Source organism: Typopeltis vanoorti, chromosome 12 (genome assembly GCF_054136105.1).
Source record: "Typopeltis vanoorti isolate ZY-2024b chromosome 12, IOZ_Tvanoo_1.0, whole genome shotgun sequence".
NCBI lineage: Eukaryota > Metazoa > Arthropoda > Arachnida > Uropygi > Thelyphonidae > Typopeltis > Typopeltis vanoorti.
In genome coordinates, this window is record NC_143560.1 from 70,843,743 (window position 1) to 70,869,782 (window position 26,040).

General features: G+C 36.6%; 1 protein-coding gene across 2 annotated transcripts in view; it reads left to right on the forward strand.

The window, feature by feature from the left end:
• Positions 1-26,040, forward strand: part of Arms (Ankyrin repeat-rich membrane spanning) — a 640,210-nt gene that overhangs the window by 431,899 nt on the left and 182,271 nt on the right. For both annotated transcript variants that reach the window (XM_090402051.1, XM_090402052.1), the window contains 2 exons: positions 7,395-7,574; positions 22,471-22,680. In XM_090402051.1, coding sequence (XP_090258177.1) covers positions 7,395-7,574; positions 22,471-22,680 — 390 coding nt within the window. The remainder of the gene's footprint in view (positions 1-7,394; positions 7,575-22,470; positions 22,681-26,040) is intronic.

The following is a 26,040-nucleotide window of genomic DNA, read 5'->3' on the forward strand; positions in this document are numbered from 1 at the left end:
TCTCATGGAACATGGAAATATGGAATCTCTTGCTCATTGGGTCTGGCCTACATAGGGCAGATAAGCCATGGATTTGAAGTGGGGAAAAAGAATGTGATGCAGATTTTGAGCATAAAAGAAAAGAAAGATCTGGTCTGGCCATCCATACCTCAGCCACTTACCATAGATTGAACTGGGATATTTTCACTATGCTGTATTTAGAAGAAAACTGTTTTTCCCCAGACTTCTGAAAGAATCCATCTTGAAAAGAAACCAAGATCTTATATTAAATGACATCTCTTATTAAATTTTTCAACACACACACACATGCACACGTGTGTGTGTGTGTGTGTGTAATGTTGGTTTATATATACTGTCACTGTTAAGATTTGTTGTACACCACTGCATTTTGCCTGTTAGTTAGATTTTCTCTTATTCATGCTGCCGCTTTATATTTTATTTCCAGAAGGCTCCAAAAATGTTCTATTTAAACCTCCAATATTGCTACACAAACCTCTAATAATTGCAAATTTCAGTAATGTCATAGTTGTCCATTTTCGTTTTCCAACCCTTTCATAACTATATCACGAAATCAGAACAGATTACTTATGTGCAATGACAAAGCCACTTTATATAAACCATAGTCTTCTTTGCCCTCTCTTCCCTAAATTTAAGCCCTTACCAACTCTTCCAAGGCCTTAACTACCACTCCTGATGAGATACCAATTGATATATAATTTGTTTGTTTTGGCACTACCCTTGTACACCAGAAATGTTTTTTTTTCCCCTCCTTTCATCCTGCTTGAGTTTAGACTCGAGCAACTAGATCAAAGACATTGCCATTTCACTTACATATTGTTTTAAAATATGATGAAATCCTGCCTCTCCCAATGGTTGTGTTTTCATTGGAATTTTGCTTTATCAAATATATCCTATTCATATATCTTATTCTTATCTGTCCTCACCATAATCAACTTGTATGTTATTTCCATCTGGAAATAATAGTATACTTGATTCTGTGCTGAGAAGAGATAATAAGAAATAATATGGAACTACTGAGTGAATAAGTTACTAGATTCTAGTAAAATATTCACTCAGTAGTTAAACTGGTAAATAACATCATATTACAATGACCAAACTGGAGAAGTAAAATTTTGGACAGACAGGGTCTGAGGCCAGGAGGGCTGTCATGCCATAATAATGAGTTAAACTGTTTCCTCTTTAGTTAGCATAGTTGTGAAGATGTTGTCATGACATTTTCTCTTTAGCTGGAAAGACTTGAGTTGAATCTTATCTTGGATATGAGGAATGTTTATAGAGCTATTCAGTCTTATTATACGGGTTGATAAGAGCAGCATGGGTTTATTAAAGGGAGATTGTTTTACTAACTTATGTACTATAACAAAGTGACAAATGCCTTTGACAAGGAAGATGCATAAACAGTACTATACTTAGATTTTGCAAAAGCTTTTGATAGACTGCTACACAACAAGCTGTTAAATAAATTGAAACAGCATGGGATTGGATAACAGACTTCTGAGTTGGATCAGTCACTAGCTGTCAGATAGGTATCAGAAAGTTGTATGTGGGGAATGCAGTATCCCGAAAGAAGGTCACTAGTGGTGTACCGCAAGGGTCAGTTTTTGGGGCCATTGTTGTTCAATTTGTATGTTAATGATATTGGAATGAGTTTAACTAGTGATATGCAGCTGTTTTCAGATGATGCAAAATTGGGGAGAGCAATGCAAAGTCAAGCGGATGTTATGGCCTTACAGGAGGACTTTAATAAATTGCATGAATGGGCAGGTAAGTTGAACTGTACGTTCATTGTTGCAAAGTGTAAGGTTTTGAAATTTGGTAAGCCACCACGAGATGCAAAGTATACACTTGATGGATAAACTTTAAAGGAAGTAGAGGATATGAGAGATCTAGGAGTGATAGTGGACAAGGACCTGAAATTCAGGAGCCACATTGCACAAGTGAAGACGTCACATCAAATAATGGCAATGATGCCAAGGACCCTGACATGCAGAAATAGAAAAGTTATGATGCCATTGTATATGGTCTTGATCAGGCCTCATATGGATTATTGTGCACAGATTTGGTTGCCGGGTTTTTATGGTGATGAGGATATGTCGGAAATCAGAGATGATTCACAAAGGTGGTCTTTGGAATATAGAGTATGAGGACAGATTGAGAGAATGTAAATTCCAAAGCATCTTGAATAGGAGGGGGGAATGGGTATGATTGAGACATATAAGCTAGTCAGGGCTGTTATCAGGTTGACATGGAAGAGATTTTTCAGAGAATGGGAGAGGGGGGGGGGATAGAACAAGAGACCATCCCTGGAAACTGTATAAGGAGAGTGTGAGGAGCAGGTTTATTGCATGGAGAATGGTTCTGTGGAATGCATTGCCAGAGTGTATTGTGAATGTAGACACATTGCATCAGTTTAAGGCACACTTGGATGAGCATTGTGTGCAATAGTGTGTACCTCCTACGATGAGTCTCTGACTTCATGGAGGTCAAATGTTATTAATAATAATAATATGGAGGCTACAAATCAGAGGGCCATTTAATGCCAGGCAGCTGAAGTTATGGTGTCAAAATAATAGTAGCGAATAATAGCAATATGGTGTATAGGGATGGTCAGCATTAGAACGTGATGGCTTTGGATGTAGGGACAGTAGCTGAGTCTGAGAAGATATATAGGATAAGTGGTGATAAAGACAGTTGGGCATGGGCATGTCTGGCAAAATCACAGCCAACAAGTGGTATGGGTCCCTAAAGTGAATTCACTGTGTTTATTTACAAATGCCAGGGGCATCAGATATAATGGAGATGAAACGGTTTTGCTGATTGAGTTTATTTGCCCAGAAATTGTTGAAATAAGTGAAACAGGAATAGAAATGGAAGTGTATGATGCTTTTCATGAGGATAGAAAGGACAAGAAGAGAATGGGAGTGCTGCTATTGATATCAAGGGAATTATTCCTACAAGAAGTGGAGATGCAAAAGTGAAATAATGGTTTTGAGTCATTATGGTGTAAGCTAGAGATTGACAGGATGCAATATCTAGTTGGATGCCAGGTGTTGCTATAAACTAGGGAATGTAGAGAATGATGATGAAGAAATATATAAGCAAGTTGGGTTAGTGTACAAGGAAAGGGTAAGCTTAATTATGGCATAGATTGGGATGAGGAGAGAGTTTTTGGGTGTAAGGAAAATGACATGAGGATTGAATCTTAGATCTAATTATTTCATCATAAGATATGATTGTGAGTAAGTCACCCTTTCCCCCAATTTGTGAGCGTGATCATGAGGTAATCACCTAGGTGGTGGCCAGGAATATGAAGACATCTGTGAGGAAAAGATATATGTGGACCTACAAGGCTGGTGATTATGAAAAGATAAATGCTGCTTGGGAACTGCCCAAGAGATATTTAACAACATTGTGCAAATATATGCTGAAGACCAAAATGCTGAATAATGTTGGTGTCAAATGGATGAATGAAGGAATTAATCATGATATCTTGAAGGAACTGTGGAGGCAGCACAATATTAATAATGAAAAAAATCAATTACTTGAGGAGTATAAAGAGCAGGTCATGAAGGTGCAGTTGGTAAAGACAGCAAAAGTGCAGTATGAGCAGCAGTTAGCAAATCAAAAAAGAAGAAGATGGTAGATTACTAACTGAATACTCCAATGGATGTCATTGGAGTATTCAGTTAACAATTCATAAAGGTGTTTCATCATCATTGTGTAAGAAGCCAAAGTGTAGAGGAAATAGGAGAGGATGGCTTAATTGTGGGCAGTCAGAAGGCATATGAGGAATTAAGTTACTTTGATGTCGGTAAGGTAATAGGATCTGATGACATGTCACTACATCTCTTAAGGAAATGTTCCATGGGAATTGGCAGTAGCCTTAACGTATCTGTTTAATTAGTCTTAATAGATCCCACAGAAGTGGAAGGGAGGTAAAATTATTCAGTTATAGGCCAATCTGTGTAGTAGTTTCAGTTAAGGTATTGGAGAGATTATTGATAGCAGGGACATATATTCAGGGTATGTGCTAGGTGTGTGGTTCACACCCACGGAATAGCAATATCACCGATATTATATTTTTGCATTTGTTTCTGTTAATGACTCCCCTAATTGTTTCCTGGCTTTGCATGATTCCTAAAATTAAACACAATATATTAATGCTTCATGAACAGGACACTTTTTAACATATAAACAAGACCCCAATAAAGGGCGAAACCGGTATGGGTAGTGCCCCCCCCACTTAATGCATGGCAGTATACATGTCCGCAAGGAGATGTGCTGTGCATTATGGGAGATACTGAGACAAGGAGCTGAGAGCTTGATCCACCTTTGCTGTGAGTTGCCCGGTGTTGTACTACCTTACCTCAGTCCTGAAGATATTTTCAGGCGCAAACTTTGTTTGCTCACACTTGGATAAAGGATTAAACTAAATTTATTATATAAACATTGCATCAAATTCGCATTAATAACCAAGGTGTGTGTTCACATATTCCGACACCTTTGAGCCCTTTGAATACACATACAGATGGTGCAGTGGATCAAATTCTTAGCTTTCCAGTGGTTTTTAAAACACCCAGATGGCAAGGCAGGGTGTGCTGAGACAATAGTACCCAGAAATCATTGGCTGTGATTGGTTATTGTGTCAACCAATCTAATTGGACGTTGTCATTTGTCATGAGTTGCTGTTTCTGTTTTCTGAGTTTCATCTGTTTTGACTGTGTGAATGTGTTTAGGACATCGATATAGACAGGTTTTTAATATATAATTTTCTATAAATAATTTATACCTCTTTTTTTGCCCCATATTTACAATTAGAAACAGTGTTGACAATCTACTGAAGGTCTGGTTTTCTGCCAGAGCTTTCACAGATTGTATGACTATGATTATAGTTGAAGGAGGTTGGAACTTGTGTATAAGTAAATGAAATGAGTTATTTCAGCCTTTCTTTGGTTCAATCCAGAAAAATAATAACTTCACAAGTGATTACTTTTTCTGATTCTTAGCAAAATTATATTTATCTGTGTCTCACTCTAGTATTTGCTGAAGTGTAAACCTTTTGTGCTTCTCATAAATGGTGCACATGAAGCATAGCTATTGTTTATTTGACCTTTATGCTTTCCATATTTAAAATTATATTAATTGCATTGAACCAATTAAGATGAGCGCTAATGCGCTGTGCACTCTTAAAACTTACATACATCAATAAAAATGCAATCGTATGGTCAAATTGATGTGAATTTGTACCATGAGTTACATCAGCCACATGACAGTACACCCTGGGCACGCAGTGCCACTAATTGATAGCTAGCATGTAGAAATGGCTCATAGCAGTATTCTCTGTGATTGTCAGCTTGGGGTTGTTAAATGAAATCACATTTTACAAATTTATTCTAATAAGATGTGAATGCATTGGACAGGGGAGATGCAATATAGTGGTATAATTAGATTTTGCAAATTAAATAGCCAAGCTGGTAACTAAATTGAAATTAGTGGGATTGGATAACAACCTAGTGAATTGAATAGGAGACTGGCTATCAGATTGGTATCAGCAATAGAAGTTAAAGTTATAAAAGTTCTCATAAAAGTTATGAGAACAGGTTGAAGATTTGTGGGTTGCAGAAATTGGTTGATAGGTGGAAAAGGGGTGATATGATTGAGACATTCAAATTACTGAAGGGTTTCTATAAGATTAATTCAGAGGATATTTTTCAGAACAGGACTGGTGGTGTGAGGACTAGGGGTCATCCATGAAAACTGAGCAAGGGTGTTAGAACTAGATTTTTTACTTGGAGAGTGGTGAATGAGTGGAATAAGCTGCCAGAGTCTGTTGTGGGCCATGACTGTGAATGAGTTCAAGGCAAAGTATGATAAATACTGTGTGGATGTTAAATAGTTGTTCTTGACATGATGTTTAGGGCCTCCCTCAATGAGTCTAAGGATTCCTTGGAGTTGCCTGTAGTAATAATAATAACACTAATGATATGCAACAGGGGTCTATTTTGCAGCCATTGTTGTTCAGCTTGTATATTAATGATATTAGGATAGGTTTAACTGGAGATATGCAATTGTGTGCAGATGATGCAAAATTGATGAGAACAATTAGGACTCAAGCAGATGTTGTGGCCTTAAAAGAGAACTTGAATAGATTGTATTAGTGGGAAGATAAGTGGAACTATCAGTTCAGTGTTGCAAAGTATAAACTTCTGAAATTTGGTAAGCAACGATTAATGGGATGCATATTACTATATACTTGGTAGTGAAATTTTGAAGGAGATAGAAGAGATGAGGGATCTGGAAGTGGTAGTGAACAAGGACCTAAAGTTCTGGGGGTCCACATTGCATAAGGTGCAATGTGGTCCCTGAACTTCATTATCGATTATGGCAGTGATGCAGAAGACCTTCATATATAGAAATAAAGAGGTCACAATTCCATTGTATAAAGTCTTGATTAGGTCACAGAAATGATTCATCAAGGTGGTAACTGGTCTTTGGAATGTGGAATAAGAAGACAGATTTAGGGAATGCAATTTGCAAAACCTTGTGAATAGGACTAGGAAAAGGGATAGGATTGAGCCTTATAAATTAGTCAGGGTTGTTATTATTACCAGGTTAAATTTTTCATAGAATGAGGTAGAACAAGTGCTCATCCCTGGAAACTGTATAAGGAGGATGTGAGCAAGAGTGAGGAGTAGGTTCTTTGCCTGAAGAATGGTTGGTGAGTGGAATGCATTGCCTGAGTAGGTGTGATAAATGCAGACATACCGAATGAGTTTAAGGCGTGTTTTGATGTTTTTGTGTAACAGTGTGTACCTCCCATGTCCTTGACTCCATGAAGGTCTTTCATTAATAATAAGAATAATTAACTCACCTTGTGTACTAATGTGCCGTTGAAAGTAGAATAATCCTCAAAGTGAAAGATTTCTAACCTTTTTTGGGGGAAGGGGGATTGTTATTTAAAATAATAATAATAAATATACATAAGAGGCCTGTCCATAGTAATTAATTACTATGCAGCCATTAGAAAAACAGTTAAAAAAATTTATGTTGAAAGGCTGATAAGAGTAGCTTACTTGATCGTTATATATATCTATCAGGAGAAATCATTATATATCTGTCAGGAGAATGTATATCCTTGTAGCTGTGATGAGGCAGCTGGCAAGTGAGTAAACATTTATAAAGAATGCCAAATGGAATACACTGCAGAGAGGATGGTGAGTATCATTCAGTGACTGTATACTAATTATATAAGAACATGATAGTTCTTATATAATTAGGCATGTCACAATGGAGATTGAATAATAATAATAATAAATTTCTTTTGCATTTATATAGCACCTAATTTTTGTATTTGTCATGAACGTGTATTTTAGGTTCAGTGCTTGGATGCCTTTGTAGAGCAGCAAACACGTTTAGTTGTGATTGTAGATGGATTGGATAGCTGTGAGCAAGAAAAAGTGTTGCGTGTTCTTGATGGTGTACATCTTCTGTTTTCTGATCCAGGAGGTCCCTTTGTCACTATTCTTGCTATTGATCCTCATATAATTATAACAGTAAGTATTATTATTATTATTCCACCAAGAGACATATGCTCACGAATTACTCAGATCCTACTTTCTGCTTAGCTGACTTATGTGTGATACTATTACATACAGGGCCAACACTACCGTATGGGCAAACTGGGCATTTGCCCAGGGCACCAAATTTTCATAAATTTATACAAAATTTTCAGGCGTATTATTTTTTTAATATTTTTTATTTATGTTACATGGTGCGAGTTGAATATTTATTGACTGAGCAAGTTCCTTGTGTGCGCTCACATTCACAATCGTGCAGTGCTTATTTTGTGCATTTTAGAACTTTTGGTGGCATGCAGTGCCATGATTAACTTCATAGGGAAGCATTTGAAAAATCTCGTTAATTATGTCGTTGTATGGAAGAAAACGGTTATCGGGGGCTCATTACCATAAAAGAAAAGAGGAAAAAGATGCAAATATTAAAAAAAATATGTGGTTCCTTGAGTAAATTCTTAAAATCAGATAATTCTAATGATAGTGTTGGTGAAATAGTTGCTTCAACTTCACAAAGTCAAGAAACTAATGAGAAAAATGTAACATTAGAAATTACGGAAGAACTGATCTCCGAATCGCCAGTTTCTGAAGTGTTGGAAGAAAAGCAAAATACAGACTCACAAGAATTTACAAGCACTAGTGCCGCTAGCAAAACTCAAAGAAGTGAAATTTCGTACGATCCTGCAGAATGGCCCCAGATAATCAATGATTCATTTAGATTGTTCATGGTAAAGAAGGGACCGGTACAAATTGGTAATTCTGATGAAGAAAATAAATTTAATTTTCCGCAAGACAGTCGTGGTCGCCGTTTCAAACCATCATATTACAAAAGACAATTACATAATGGTGAAGTAGTGTGAAGGTTGTGGTTAATATATTCCCCGTAAAAACAATACGGTATTTTGCTTTTGTTGTAAGCTTTTTTCAACTATTCAAATTGCATTGACAACAGTAGGTAACAGTGACTGGAAACATTTATCAGAAATTTTAAGTGACCTGAAAACAGCAAGAGTCATTTAATAGCTCATAACAAATGGATAGAATTAGAAATTAGAGAAAAGTTCTGAAATAACTATTGATCTGACCCAACAGAGAATCCTGAATGAAGAAGTGCACCACTAGCAAAATGTATTGGAACGGCATTTGGCAATTGTGCAATTTTTAGGACAGCAGTGTTTATCCTTTCGTGGATCATCAGATAAACTACGAACACAATAACAGTAATTTTTTAAAACTGGTGGAATCAATAGCAAAATCTGATTCAATACTGTCTGGACATATATTGAGAATTCAAGGCAAACAAATCATTCAACATTATTTGGACAAAGATATACAAAATGAATTCATTCATTTGCTATGAAAGAACATAAAACAGAATATATTACGTTGGGTAAGAAACTCAAAATATTATAGTATTATTGTAGACTCTACAAGTGATATTAGTCATCTGGGACAAATGTTTATCATTTTGCGATACATCTCCATAAATAAAGAAAATGAGCAAAAAAAGTAGAAATTTGTGAGAGTTTTTTGGGATTTGTACCAGTTAGTACTACCACTGGAGCTACATTATTTCAAGTAATAATTGAACAACTGGAAGTAAATGGCTTGTTAATTGATAATTTAAGAGGACATGGTTATGACAATGGCTCAAACATGAAAGGGAAAAATTTTGGCATTCAAAAACGCATTGTTGATATTAATTCTCAAGCCTTTTTTATTCCATGCAGTTGCCATTCTTTTAACCTAATAGTAAATGATGCAGTAATGTCATCAAAAGAAGCGATTTCATGTTTTGATATCATACAAAAATTATGTATTTTTTTTCTGGTTCTACACACAGATGGGATGTATTACAGAAGCATACTAAATTAACATTAAACCCACTATCTGCTACATGGTGGGAAAGCCATATAGAAGCCATTCATCCCATTCAACATATTGAATGGGATGAAATCTCCAATTCAACATATTGGAGATATTTATGACTCTTTATTGGAAATAGCTGCTGCTGATGAGTATATGGATAAAATGACTAGACATGAAGCTGAATGTCTAGCATTGAAATTGCAGAATTTTCGATTTCTCTGTTCTATTGTTACTTGGCATATCATTTTAAATCATGTTAATACCAGCATTAAAATGCTACAAAAAATTAATATAGATATTTCGGCAACTGTATGTGAGTTAGAACAAGTTATACTTTATTTAGAAAGACACCGATCAGACGGAGGCTTCGAAAATACCTTGAAAGAAGCAAAAGTGTTGGCAGATCAGTTGGATATTGTAGCAGAATTTGCAATTACTCTATCTGCGATACCAAGGAAAGACAATTTAACTATGAATCAGAAGATATGTCAATACAAGATCCCATAACAAAATTTAAAGTGGATTTTTTTTTCAATGTGCTCGATATAACGTTAAATTCAGTAAAAGAGAGATTTCAACAACTTCAAACGCATTGTACATATTTTTAATTTTTATATGACATTCACAAATTACAAGAAATTTAGAAAAGTGATCTTGTTTTAAAATGTAAAAATTTAGAAAGTGCCTTATCTGATCACACCAAAAATATAAAAAAAGACATAGATGCAATAGAACTGGCAGATGAATTGGATGTTTTATCTAGCTCTGTTAAGAAAGGAAGCATGATTTATTCCCAAATGTGGCAGTGGCTTTGAGAATTTTATTAACATTACCAGTAAGTGTTACGAGCTCTGAAAGAAGCTTCTCCAAATTAAAATTAATTAAAAATTATCTTCGATCGTCAATGTCTGAACAATGACTTGGTGATTTGGCATCGTGAGTGAAAATAACGAACAGTGAAACTATTGTAGTAATGTATGTGAAATTAAAATATTTTAAATAAAATTAAAATTTAAAAACATGAAAATTTCTTCCCAATCCTGATAGGTAAAGCATTTCAAAAAAAATTTTTTTTTTTTTTTTTTTTCATTTTATATGGGGAGGGGTGGGGAGATAAGTAGCATCAAATGCATGTTTTGCCCCGGGCGGCATAAACTATAGGCCCTGACCAGATATGTTCAATATGTTGGTTTTGTGACTGTAAGAGGGAAAACTGACTGACTGCTTGCAGCATGGGGGGTAAACATCAACAGGTTATATGCCAAATAGATATTGCTGTTGCTAAACTGATATACATAACAGGAGATTCACTATTTTAAATATTCAGGTGACTGTATATATTCAAATTCACAATTAAATTCCCCCTATCCTCCATTTATTCTTATTTTTATTGTATTTTATTTTTTATGTTGTGTACTTTTACATGCATACTATATGCACTATTAGAATTCAGTTGCACAGCTAAAACTTTCCATAAAACTGAATTCTCAAAAGACTTGTTTACATATCATGTGATGAGCAACTCCCGAATCATGTCCTATGTTAGTAATCAGTGGTGCCATCCATAATGGAGAGTGTGTCACGACATTCAAATATGTCACATGAATCATAGGATTAAGGATATAAAAGAAGTTGTAAGTCTTCAAAGAGGTGAACAGACACATCAGAGACACTACACATAAGAGAGAGAAGTGAAGAGATTGAGAAGTAGAGAGAGCATGAAGGATGTGGCTATGCTCTCTCTAATATATAAGCATTTCAGGCATGATGCTTATGACCTCTTAATGAGTACTTGACATGCTATTTCCTTCTAGCCTTAGTTATATTTAGCTACCCTGCTCATGGCCACATCCTTCATGCTCTCTCTACTTCTCAATCTCTTCACTTCTCTCTCTTATGTGTAACTTAACTAGATAAGGGGAATGGATACAAATACATGATACAAATTAGGTTCATTTGCTCATTGTTATTGCCTGCGTGCACATATCATAGTTTTATGTTCCAAAGAAGATGGCACATTGCTGAAAAATATGCATGAAAGGCCCGCCAATACGGCAAAATGAGGTTGAAGATATCGAGACAACTAAATCATCTCCTTCCTAAAACACTGCCGGGATAACAACGTAATCCCAAATTGTGTTAAATTGAAGCATCGTTTTACTTCACAGAAAGTTCTCTGTATTTATAACCACACTAGTTTCACCTTATTAAGAGAACAAATCTGTGATGTGCGTTCTCCTTGCCGATGAAAATAAACCCTTACAGGTGCTACAAAAAGAGCTTTGAGATACTCTTGGCCATGATCTTTGGCCGATTCTTTATGATGTCTCATGCGCTTTGGCAACAAAAGAATTCAAAAAAATACGTAGTCGGCACTTGAAAAAATAAGAGAACTTGATAAAGAATTCTACTTCCTTATCGCAGCCACCAATCAACACGGTTGTACACCTCTCTTCCGCAGTTTTAAAGCTTGAAGCACTCACTGCACTTTCACACGGCCACAATTTCGCCCTAGCTCCTAAAAGAATACCTGCCGAGGAAATCATGATCCAAATAGAACATGGGATTCGCTACCTTCCTAACCATATCGCCAATAACGTCAGACTGGATATAGCCGGTGTTCTCACCAAAACAAAACCTCCTAAAACCAACTTATCCAAAGATGAATATGCAGCTCTACTAGAAATGAAGAAAAACAAAAAAATAGTAATCACCAAAGCGGATAAGGAAAACGCCACTGTGGTTCTTAACCAAAAGGACTATACAGGTAAGCTTAATGCTTTAGTATTAAACCGTACCACCTACCTCTCTATTGAATATAATCCTACCAGCTCTCAGATTAGAACTCTCCACAGACTCCTTAAGAAGGTCACTTCTTGGCTTGTGGAAGTCACTAACAAACTAAAACTTTATAACTGTAGTCCCCCCCCCCGCTTATAAGGACTTCCAAAAATACATAAACAAAATATGCCATTACATCCCATAGTGGATGGCATTGATTCCCCCACATACAAATTAGCCAAACATTTAGCCAAAGCACTCACACACTATACTGGCAACACATCATCACACATAAAAAACTCAGTCCACTTCAAAGCCAGTATAGAAAACCTCTCACTCCAACACACTGACATAGTGGTCAGTTTTGATGTCTCCTCCCTATTCACATGTCCCACTCAAGGAAACCCTAGACCTCATCCAAGCCAAGTTTCCTCCCGATATCTCAGCCCTATTTCAGTCCACAATGAACTCAGGCTATTTCGTTTGGTAAGGAAAATTCTACAAACAGATAGAGGGGACATCCATGGGTTCACCACTTTCCCTACCCTTAGCCAACTTCTTTATGGAGACCTTTAAAGAGAAAGCCTTAAACTCTGCCCCACAAAAACCCACTATTTGGCTTCAGTACGTGGATGATGTGTTTGCTATTTGGCCATATGGCTCAGATACTCCACTCCTTCCTAACACACTTAAACAAACAACATCCCAGAGTCCAGTTCACTTTAGAAAAAAGAAAAACAACACCCTCCTCTTCCTAGACACTCTAATCACTCGTCAGCCTGATGGATCTTTGGTTTTCTCTGTTTATAGAAAACCCACCCATACAGGCAGATACATTCATCAGCAATTCCTCCCCCCCCTCACAACAATATGGGGTTAAAAAAAACACTATTCAACAGGGCAAAATTAATCTTCTCTGACCACGATGCCCTAACTGCCGAACTAAACCACATCCTCAACACTTTCTTAGCCAATGGCTACAACCCCCAAAAAATCAAAAAAATACTAAAACCAGTAAACCACAACCACACTACCCCCTCCACAATAAAGATTACACTAAATCCCTACATCTGGAGAACCTCTGAGAAAATAACCAATATCCTCAAAAAATATGACCTGACTTCGTGTTATAGACCATATAAAAAGTTGGCATCCCTTATTCGCTCTACCAAAGACCAACCACTCCCCCTAGACCTACCTGGTGTATACCAGGTCCCTTGCAGCTGTAAATTGTCCTACTTTGGCCAAACAGGCAGGACAGCAAATATCAGGATTTCGGAATACAAAGACTACATCCGGTTTCACCAGTACAGCTACTCTGGGCTGGCAGACCATGCCTTAGATACCTGCCATAGAATTCATTGGAAGAAAACTACAATAATACACCGCAGCAAGTTCAAGTACAAAAGATTATTCATGGAATCATCAGCAGCTCTAAAAAACATTCCAAACCTCAACAAATTTGGGTGCATGAAACTACCCCAAATTTGGAAAGCCTACATTACGAGAACTTCAGCCCAACGGCCAAGACAACCCAATTAGCCCACTAGCAGGCATCATTAGGACTTTAGGAACAATATTAGTTTCTTGCCTTCTTCCTCATTTGCTTTTGTTAGTGCCTGCGTGCACATACCATATTTGTATGTTCTTGAAGATGGCAATGTGATGTTGCCGAAATATTGAAGGTTCATTAAAGTTTGCTTTTTAATTAATATCCGTTATATGCATTGTTAATTCCTTAAGCTAATTACCAGTTATGTATGACCGATGTATAAGCCTTGCTACAAGAATTATGATGCAAAGATAGGAGCGTAATCAGGAGTGCTGCTGATGCAGTACTTGCAGAATGATTTGAATAGGCTGGAATGGCGGGCACAGGAAAATGGGTATCATTTCAATATCAGTAAATGTAAAGTCATTCAGGCGTGACTAGATATCCAATGCCATATTATATTGGTGGGATTAGGCTAGAAGAAACTGATGAGGCTAGGGATCTTGGAGTGTTAATAGATAGGAAGTTGAAGTTCAGGGGTCATGTGGCAAAGATTGCAAATACAACTCAAAAGATAATTGCAATGCTGAAATGAATGCTCACATGTAAAGATAAGGATGCTATTTTGCCTCTTTACAAGGCCTTGATAAGACCTCACTTGGACTATTGTGTGCAGGTCTGGTATATATATATAGATATATTGCAGAGAGTACAAAGGAGAGTGTTAAAAATGGTATCAGGATTGTGGAATACTGATTATGAAGACAGATTGAGAATTTGTAGACTGCAGATACTAGCAAACAGGAGAAAGTGGGGTGATTGAGACTTACAAACTTCTGAAAGGGTCATACAGGATTTCAATTGGCAGAATTTTTCTATTTATGGAGGGTTGGGAAAGGACAAGAGAGCATCCTTGGAAGATTTAAAGGGCTAGATTTTTCTCTCATAGGTGGTGCTTGATTGGAATGGATTGCCATTGGATGTTGTGAGTGCAAGCAGTGTGAATGAATTCAAGAATAAGTATGATAGCTGGTGTGTGTGGTATGTGGCTTTCCTCGATGAGTCTCTGACTCCTTGGAGGTCTCTCATTATTGATAATGATGATGAATTGCACCGAAGAGCAAAGATCTTGAATAGAATGTTAGTGGATACCAGTGAAGAAAAAGACATGCAGTTTGTGAATGTGTGGAATGAGTTTGAGGAATCTAAGAAAGCATTGGACTGCATCTGAATAGTTTTGGAGTCAGTCATTTGGAAATGTTGCTACTGGAAGGAAGTATAACGAGTGATACAAACAAGGTATCAGTGAAAGCCAGAGATGATGTTAATGAGCAGGAGATTGAACCAGGTGAAACTGATGTGATTGTGAATGCAGATGGGGATGTAAGAACAAGAATGCAAGTTGGACAGGTAGATGGGGTGGCCAATGTGAGGAAAGTGGATTCTGAAAGCCATAATGAATGTTTGCATATGCATAGTCAGCATAGGAATGGAATAGCCTGGAATACATGGGGGAATGAGTCTGGGGAGGAGGGGGGGGGATATAGGACAGAATGTGAGCAGACAGGAGCAAGTGCGAAGTCACAGATGGAGGAGGGGCAGCATGAGTAGGACTGGTTATAGACCAAGAAATGAATTGTTATTCTTATTTGCAAATGCCAGCAGTATCAGAAATAAGGGAGATGAAGCTGCATTGATTGAGTTTATTTGCCCAAAAATAGCTGAAAGAAGTAAAACATGGTTGAATTGAGAATAACATCTTGACAGGAATATAAATGGAGAGATATGATGTTTTTTGTGAAGATAGGAAAGGGGGAGGGGAGGGGAAGGGAGATGAACACCCTTAGCCTGTTCACTAAGCCAACTTGGCTTAGTGAACAGGCTAAGGGTGTTCACTAAGCAAAGTTGCTTATAGATTTCTTTGTCTCCACTCTCCCCATTCTCTGGCCTATAGCAATACACAACACAATATCCCATTCTATCAACCTACACTCCACACCATACTGCTTGAAAACCACAACCACTTTTTCCCCTTGTATCCCAAACTTATGCAGGCATAATTTTCCTTGTATCTCAACCTTGTGCAGACATAATTCCCCTCCCTTCCCCCCTTTCCTATCTTCACTATAACATCAGGGATATTAAGAGATAGCATCGGGGAATAAGGAGAATGAATCAGTTCTTAAGAGAGGGATAACAATCTTAGTATGTAATGGAGGGCATATGAGAGGTAAAAAGTCTTAGATCTAGTTATATCATCAGAGGATGTAATTCTGAATGGAGTGTCTAATCTTCCTCCGGTTAGTGAGAGTGACCATAAAGCGATCACCTGGTTGTAGCAAGAACATGGTGCAAAGACATGTCGAGAGAATGCCATCAAAAAGACTACCCAACGTTGCTCTGTATCAAGAATAACAAAAAAAAGAAAACAAGGAAGACCAACAACTAAATGGATAATAACAATAAAGGTCATCTCTGGATTACAAAAATATAGACAGCTCACCAACCACGCAAGAAAACGAGACTCCTGGAGGTTGTTATGGAAACATGGAAGACTCAACCTGTCTCCGACGGAAGAGGACACTAAGTAAGTCAAACTTACTAGTCTTACTGATTGTCTGTCGAACAGGTATCAGCAGGTTGTGTATAGAGGAGTGGTATCCCAAAAGAGGAAGTTCACTAGTGGAGTGTCACAGGAATCTGTTTTCAGACCATTATTATTTAGCTTGTACATTAGTGACATTGAGAGCAGCTTAAATGGAGTTGTGCAGCTGTTTCCAATGATGCAAAGTTGGGAAGAACCGTGAGAAGTAGAGCAGACAAAGTTTGCTTGTTGAAGTATCTTCTGGACAGGGCTACTTGGAGGCAGCCAACCTCACATCAATTTGCCTATTATCCCATAATACATAGCATTTCTTTCAGACATATATATATTGCTATGTTTACAATCTTTGTTTGTAAAGATTTAAAAAATGAATAATATTTTTTGTGTAATAATTTGTATTACCAGATTGTACAAGGAGAATTGGCATTGCCCTTGAAAACTGTTTAATTCTCATTCTGGTGAGGGTCCCAAGGAAATGGAAAGAGGACCTTTTCACTTTGAAAAGGCATTTGACAAGATACAACATTGAATTCTACTACACAAATTGAAGCAAATTTGGATGGATTAAAGCTGGTGATTTGCATAAGAGATATGCATAATGCTGACAGACAGGTCTAAAAAATGCAGTATATGGAGAGAATTGAATCCAGGAAAAGGCATGTTACTAATGGTATACTGCACAGAGCTCTGTACTTAAGCTTTTGCCTTTAATTTGTATATCAGTGATATAGGAAATGATTTAAGGAGAAATATTCAGTTGCTTGCTTATTGTGGAATTAGTTAATAAAAGCAGTTTGGCAGTCCTATTCTTTGATTTAAATAGACTGAAACTATAGGCAAAGAATTAAAGTTACCAGTTTAATATGGCAAAGTATAAGGTTTGGGATGAAAAGTTGACAAGCTGTATACTACCATCGGTTGAAATGGACTTAAGGTAACTGATGTGGCTAGGGATAAAAAATAGCTCATTTCATTTCTTGGATGTTGAAAAGAACATGCATGCTGAAAAGCAGAAATAAGGAGTTTCTTAACCATCTTTTTAAGGCTATGATATGATAACCTTTTACTTATACTTGTTAAGAAATTAAATTCTTTTTTTAATCCTTTACCCAAATTACTTTATATTGGTGATGCATTCCTATAGCAAAGAAAGTTAACTCATGAAGTATTATTATTATTATTACAGGTATCTCCATGGAGTCAGTAGACTCATCGCGGGAGACCCAAACTATCAAAACAATATCTATCATATCTCTTGTTGAATTCATTTACAGAAAAACTCACAACTGAGTCAGGCAATGCATTCCACTCATTCATCACCTCCAGGCAAAAAACCTCGTTCTCACACCCTTGTTAACCACACTTTTCCTTAATTTCCAGTGATGACCTCTTGTTCTTCCATCACTATCACACAGCTGAAACATTTCCCCTGCATCAGTCTTATAAAAACCTTTTAGTAATTTAAATGTTTCTATCATATCCCCTCTTCTCCACCTATCAACCAACCTCTGCAATCCATAAGCTCTCAATCGATCAATGTAGGGAGATTTTTTTACGTCACTCACAAACTTAGGCACTCTCCTCTGAACCCTCTCCACAACCTCCTCATCTCCAAGGAATCCAGGTGACCAGACCTGAGCACAGTAATCCAAATGTGGAAGTATCCGCTTTATAAACGGGAATAATAACCTCTTTATCTCTTAATGTTAGTGTGTTCATCAATTACCAAGTAATCCTATGTGCAATCTTGGACACCTTAGCAATGTGTCTCCTGAACCTCATCTCCCTATCCACCAACACCCCTAAGTCCCTAGCCTCATCAATATCTTCATGATTAGGCTACTTGTAAATATAGAAGCTATTGACTTCACATCACTTACCTCAGTATGTTGTAGCCAGGTGAAAAATTTTCTTTATAATATCTGGATCACTACGTACAGATCTGATTTCTTGGGGATGAGGAAGTGGGGGAAGAGAGAGAGAGAAGATCTAGATATAGGTGCACAAGATAATTACAGGTCTACAGAATGTTCTATGATGTGAGATTGATGGTTCTTGGGTTACAAAATGTAGCTGATTGATAGAAAAGAGAGGATATAATAGAAATTTAAGTTATTAAAGGATTCTATAGGATTGAAACTGAAGAATTTTTTTGAAATATAATGAGAGAGAGGAAAAAGGAATGACTGCTGGAAGTTGTGTAAGAGTGTGATAAGCAATTGCACAAGGACTAGATTTTTTGCTTAGAGCATGGAATGTGTTGGTTGAGTCATTCAGTACTGCTTTGTCAGTGTCAGTTATACACATTGAGGACAGTGTTCAGTGCAGTGTTCTCCATCAGTTTCCAGCTGCACCATATAGTGATGTGATCAACTATAGTACATTTAATGTGTTTCATATCTACTGATCTTTTTTCAGTATTTCACATTGAACATGATGACTTGAAGTTTTCTGTATTAGCATTATTACCAGGCCTTTGGTTGTAAAGACTGTACTTCAAATCCAATATGGGAAGCAAAAAACCTTTATAGGGACTTTTCTGCTGAAGGCATTGGGGCATTCATAACCCATTGAAGTAATGCATTCTAATCATTCACTACCCATCAAACAAAAAATAAATAAATAAATAAATACTTCTTATTTCTTTATTCATAAAACTTATACAGTTTTGAGGGATGACATCTTGTTCTTCCACCACCTTTTACCCTATACAGTATTTCTCTTACAACTATTTCACCTACTAACTTATCTTGATTGATTGATCTTTCTTTGGCTATGCTGCTGTCCCAGTACCAATTTCAACATTGTATGCATGTGTATACAAATACACACGAAAACACACATTTAATACGTATCTGCCCATGAGATTAGTAAGTATTAATTTTGAGAAAAGTATTTTTCCTAATATTTCCATCAACTCCATGCCTGGAATATTTGCCAGTTGTTTATGCTGGTATTTTTTATGGATCTTTACACTGATGATGCATTCCTATACCAAACTATACAGTTTTAGTAAATATTAGTAATTACTGTATTTTTCCGTGTATAAGACGAACCCTACTTATTCGAACCCAAAATTAAGAAATCAATAAAATTTAAAAGAATAAAATTTTAAACATCTCCACTGTCTGTCAGTAATGCTTGGTGGAAATGCAGCTAGTGATTGCAAGTTAAAACCTCTCTTATCGCTGCAAAAATCCAAGAGCTCTAAAAAAAAAATCTAAAGCTAGCTTGCCAGTGGTTTGGAAATCAAATTCTAAAGCTTGGGTGACAGCTTCTATTTTTGAAGACTGGTTTGGTCACCACTTCATACCTGAAGTTGGATGTGATTGCCAGTTTAAAAAAATTCCATTTAAAGTTATGCTCATTATTGATAATGCACCTGGTCACCCTCCTGCAACTTTAATTGATTTTGATCCACATGTAAAAGTTGTTTTCTTGCCTCCAAATACAACCAGCTTACTTCAACCGATGGACCAAGGAGTTATCAAAGCATACTACATACGACGTTCGTTTGCAAGTCTGAATGAAGCTATGAGGCAAAATGGGCAACTGTCTGTTAAAGAGTTTTGGAAACAGTTTAATGTTTTAGATGCTCTAAGGATTATTGGAGATTCCTGGGGTGAAATTTCCCAAAAAACCTTGAATGGTGTCTGGAAAACACTTTGTCCATCCTTTTTTAAATGTGAAACGGAAATGTTGCCAGAAACTGATCAAGTTGCTGAGCCAATAGAAGAAATTGTCAACCTTGCCAGGCAATTAGATTTAGAAGTCGACAGTGAAAATATCAGCAAGCTGTTAGACTCACATAACAAGCAAGGAGCTTACAATCGACGAGCTCATAGAGATTAGTGGGCAAAGCGCTACTGAAGAGACCGAAACCTCAGATCCAGTTCTACCAGAAAAGCACATGACAATTGCAAAATTAATAGGAGGCCTCAGCTTAATTAAGAAAGATTTACAGATTTTGGAGGACATAGATTCTAACGAGGAACGAATTATAGCCACAAGACAAGGAATAAAAAAAATCGTCGGCTTGCTATGAAGAGAAATTTTGCGTGACCAGAAAAAGACATTATGCCATCAGACGAATCTATTAGATTTTATGAAACTATCGACATCGAAATAACTTTCTTTTTTTTATGTACGAAAAACTACAATTATGATTATATTTCTTAAAAAATATAGGTGTTTTTGTAAACCTTTGGTCCCAATTAACTAATATTTTGTATGTTTGCATATATAAATTACATGCAAAATTATACTTCAAGTTACGTGAATTCGACTTACGTGGTTTTTGTTGGTCCCACCTACCACGTAACTTCGGGGCTTTACTGTGCTGCATTTCTGTCATTTCCTTAGGTATCTCTGAAAACAAGTAATTCTTTTTAATTGAACTTCTGACATGTTAAACAAACTTGATCTAGAATAAATAACTTTTATCATTAAAAGACCAGAAGATAAATGATAAAATATACAAAGAGCCAACAAGTTTCACTAGCCACTGCCTAGCATTTTCAAGGCTGAACTGGTGTGAAAACAAATGCATTGAGTTACATTTCAAAAACATAAACTCTAGTAACTGAGTTACTAGAGTGTATGTTTTTGAAATGTAACTCAATGCATTTGTTTTCACACCAGTTCAGCCTTGAAAATGCTAGGCAGTGGCTAGTGAAACTTGTTGGCTCTTTGTATATTTTATCATTTATCTTCTGGTCTTTTAATAATAAAAGTTATTTATTGTAATACATCAGACCAAATATGTACAATTTAAAAACTTGATCTAGTTTAATTACTAGTAGGATTACACTAATATTTCACACTGGTATCCATTGCTTCTTTGGAATGATCAGGCTTGAAAACAGAATTTTTTTTAGTAATTAAACCACATTTCAAGTTAATGTTCTTAATTAATATGTTAAATGTACAGTTATGTGTATTTCACAAGTTTTCTTAAAATCTCATTATGATGTTTATTAATGTCTTCTTATATTGTCGACTGGTTAAAAAAATAAATAAATGGACTATAGTTAATTCATTTTCTTTGCTTAAATGTGTCACTAATTTTGTTGTTTCATTCGCCTTACCAGATACATAACTTAAATGGTGAGAACAGTTTACTATAACAATAACAAGACATCAAGTAGAGATAGAAACTTGATCATTCCACTATATAAAATATTGATTACACTACCCTCTACTGAAACAATAATATATGTCATATTATATTGGTGGGATTATGCTAAAAGAAACTGATGAAACTAAAGATCTTGGAGTGTTAGTAGACAGGAAGTTGAAGTTCAAGGGCCATGTAGCAAAGATTGCAAATACAACTCAAAAGATAAGTGTAATGCTGAAACGAATGTTCACATGTAAAAATAAGAATGTCATTTTTGCCTCTTTACAAGACCTTGATAGACCTCAATTGGACTATTGTGTGCAGATCTGATCTCCTGGTTTCCATTGTGATTCTGATATATTGGAGAGAGTGCAAAGGAGAGTGTTAAAAATGATATCAGGATTGTGGAATACTAATTATGAAGATAGACAGACAGACAGATATGAAGAAAGAGGGATGATGTGATTGAGACTTACAAACTTCTGAAAGGGTCATACACGATTTCAATTGGTGGAATTTTTCTATTCATGGAGGGTTGGGAAAGGACAAGAGGGCATCCTTGGAAGCTGAGCTGCTAAGAAGAGGTGAGGGCTAGATTTTTCTCTCATAAGGTGGTGCATGATTGGAATGGATTGCCATTGAATGTTGTGAGTGCAAGCAGTGTGAATGAATTCAAGAATAAGTATGATAGCTGGTGCACGTAGTATGTGGCCTCTCTCGATGAGGGAGGCCACATACCACGCGCACCAGCTTCATGGAGGTCCTATTACTACTATAATAAAATTCCATTTCATTTTAGTAGTAATATGATGGAAACAGTACTCTTCTGAATTCATAGCTATTTAGATATGACCTCTCAATTATTTGACTGTCATATGACTCAAACTATGGTTAATTTGTTCTTTATTGTAATTCTCCTGTTAGTATAGAAATACATATTCTATTTTACTCCTTGGTTATATAATTAATATTAGCGTGTGCATTTTTTCATTATGATTTTTTTTTTTTACAGGCAATTGAATCAAATATCCATAGAGTCTTCCATAATTCTAGTATTAGTGGCCATGAATATCTTCGTAATATTGTACATTTACCATTTTACCTGCAAAATAGTGGTCTGCGAAGGGTGAAAGCTGCACAGCAGGCTGCAGTCCAGAGCACTAAAAGATCCACCAGTTATTGGAATGAAGATAAAGAATGTGACAGAGCAATTAATGCAATGGTAACTGATATGAAGATGATAATTAATAATAATTTGCTATACACATCAAAATTACTTTAAATATACATAAACACACTGCATGTTAAAAAATAATAATAAGATTTTACACTTCTAAGAACACATTCTTCTAAGAACATTCATTTCACATTCTTCTAAGAACAATATGATACCAATAGGAAAGGAAGTATAACTTAAAAATCTCATAATATCTGCAGATAGAACTTATCAGGAAATGCATAAGGAGAAAGAGAGCTTTTCTAAATGACAGCAGTAAAGTGAATGAAGAGGAAGAAAAATAGGTATCAACTAGCCACTGAATGTTTCTTTACAGATTTCATGTATAATAACAGTTGTAATGGTTATTAAAGAAAGAAACATCTTTAGAAAAATGAATGCAGCAGAAACCAAACATCTTTGTGAAAGAGAAAAGAGTGGAACAGTGAGAGGTAGATCCTTTGAGGCTATCTGCGCTTTGAGACAAGATTTTTAAGGAGATCTCAGGAACACCACATTAAATATGACAACAGTTTTCAATGGTTGGACAAATTTCTGAATTTTATTAAGTTAATAGTTTCAGAGATAAAGTAAATAGCTTGAACAAAAGTGAAAATTCCTGAATACTATGGATGTGTGATATGCTTATATCAAGAAAGATTGAAAATTAGAGCTGTCTTAAAATGGAGAACTTATCTTATCCATGAATTTACATATTATAAAGTAAATTATATTTGACAAGAAACCATGTTCTTGTTTAGTTCTTTATCCATGTGTAAGTAAACAAAGTTGCACATAAAGTATCTTCACATCAACTGCCTCAGTATCTCTTAATGCAAAACATTTCACAAGACATTATGGAAATGGCCACCACCCAGACGAGTTTTAACTTTTGTTGTGGTCTTGTCAAGTCAGCCAAACCTAGGAAGATACCAAGCTTGAATATGTGCAAAAGTCATATATTTTCCATATCATCATCATCATATAATAAATTTAGTTTAATCCTTTATCCAAGTATAAGCAAACAAAGTTTGTGCCTGAAGTATCTTCAGGATTGAGGGCAACTCATGGTAAAGGTGGACCAAGCTCTCATCACTCCTTGTCTCAGTATCTCCGATAATGCAAAGCACATCTCCTTGTGGACATTTATTATGCTAAGTATTAAGGGAAGGGCCACTACCCAGACCGGTTTCAGCCTTTATTGAATGTTCAAGTACAGGTCGAACTCCAAAAACTCAGCGTTGTTCCCCTCAGTAACAGGCGCACCCTGCCACTGAGAAGAATCCTCAGAACCAGTAGGCTCTACACCATGGCAGGCTCACCCCACCACTAAGCAGAGCCGCTCATATCTCATCTGAGGGGTAACAGCAACAGCCATGCCTCAGTTAACTTCATGGGCTACAGCATTGCCATTTATTGAGGTCTCGTCAGGGAGCCAGATGCAGAGGTGGTGATACTAAGGCAAAGCAATGGAGAAGTCATATTTATCTATACTAGTTGCCAAAAAGATGTACCACCTTATTATTAAATTAATCTGGATTTAGAGAAAGATGTTGGAATATTTTTTCACTTGGTTAGACTATAATAAATTTAATTCTTGTAGCAAGGCTTATACATAACTGGTAATTAACTTAAGGAATTTACAACGCATAAAATGGATATTAATTAAAGAATACTTTAATGAATACCTTCAATATTTCGGCAACGTCATGTTGCCATCTTCAGGAACATACAAATATGGTATGTGCACGCAGGCACTAACAAAACTAAATGAGGAAGAAGGCAAGAAACTAATATTGTTCCTAAAGTCCTAATGGTGTCCCCTAGCCAGCTAATTGGGTTGTCTTGGCTGTTGTGCTGAAGTTCTCATAAGGCAGTCTCATACACCCAAATTTGTTGAGGTTTGGAACATTTTTAGAGCTGCTGATGATTCCATGAATAATCTTTCGTACTTGAACTTACTGCTGTGTATTATTTTAGTTTTCTTCCGACGAATTCTATGGTGAGTATCTATGGCATGGTCTGCAAGCCCAGAGTGGCTGTTTTGGTGAAACCGGATGTACTCTTTGTGCTCTGAAATCCTGATATTTGCTGTCCTGCCTATTTGGCGAAAGTAGGACAATAATAAATTTAGTTTAATCCTTTATCCTAGTGCAAGCAAACAAAGTTTGCACATGAAGTATCTTCAGGACTGAGACAGCTCGTGGTAAAGGTGGACCAAGCTCTCATCACTCCTTGTCTCAGTATCTCCCATAATGCAAAACACATCTCCTTGCAGACATGTATAATGCTATGCATTAAGGGAAGGACCACTACTCAGACCAGTTTCGACCTTTATTGAATGTTCAATTACAGGTCAAACTCCAAAAACTCAGCATTGTTCCCCTCAGTAACAGGCTCACCCTACCACTGAGAAGAACTACTCTCAGAACCGGTTGGCTCTACACTGTGGCAGGCTCACTGCACCACCGAGCAGAGCCACTCATTTGCTCATATCTCATCTGCGGGGGTAACAACAACAGCCGAGTCTTAGTTAAAGCTTCATGAGGTCTCGTCAGTGTTAGGCAGACCCAGAAGTGGTGATACTAAGGCAGAAGCAATGGTGAAGTCATATTTACCTATACGAGTTGCCAAAAGATGTACCACCTTATTATTAAATTACTCTGGATTTAGAGAAAGATGTTGGAAGTTTTTTTCACTTGGTTAGACTATAATAAATTTAGTTTAATCCTTTATCCAAGTGTAAGCAAACAAAGTTTGCGCCTGAAGTATCTTCAGGAATGAGGCAAGTGAAGCAACTCAAAAGGTTTACCTATACGAGTTGCCAAAAGGTGTACCACCTTAATAATAAGGTGGTACACGTTTTGGCAACTCGTATAGGTAAATATGACTTCTCCATTGCTTCTGCCTTAGTATCACCACTTCTTGGTCTGGCTCCCACTGACGAGACCTCAATAAAGGTCGAAACCTTTCTGGGTAGTGGCCCTTCCCTTAATGCATAGCATTATACATGTCTGCAAGGAGATGTTGCTTTGTATTATGGAAGCTACTGAGACAAGGAGTAATGAGAGCTTGGTCCACCTTTACCATGAGTTGCCTCAGTGTTCAATCCTTTATCCAAGCGTAAGCAAACAAAGTTTGCTTACGCTTGGATAAAGGATTAAACTAAATTTATTATAATCTGACCAAGTGAAAAACTTCCAACATCTTTCTCTAAATCCAGAGTAATTTAATAATAAGGTGGTACACCTTTTGGCAATTCGTATAGGTAAATATGACTTCTCCATTGCTTCCACCTTAGTATCACCACCTCTGGGTCTGGCTCCCACTGATGAGACCTCAATAAAGGTTGAAACCGGTCTGGGT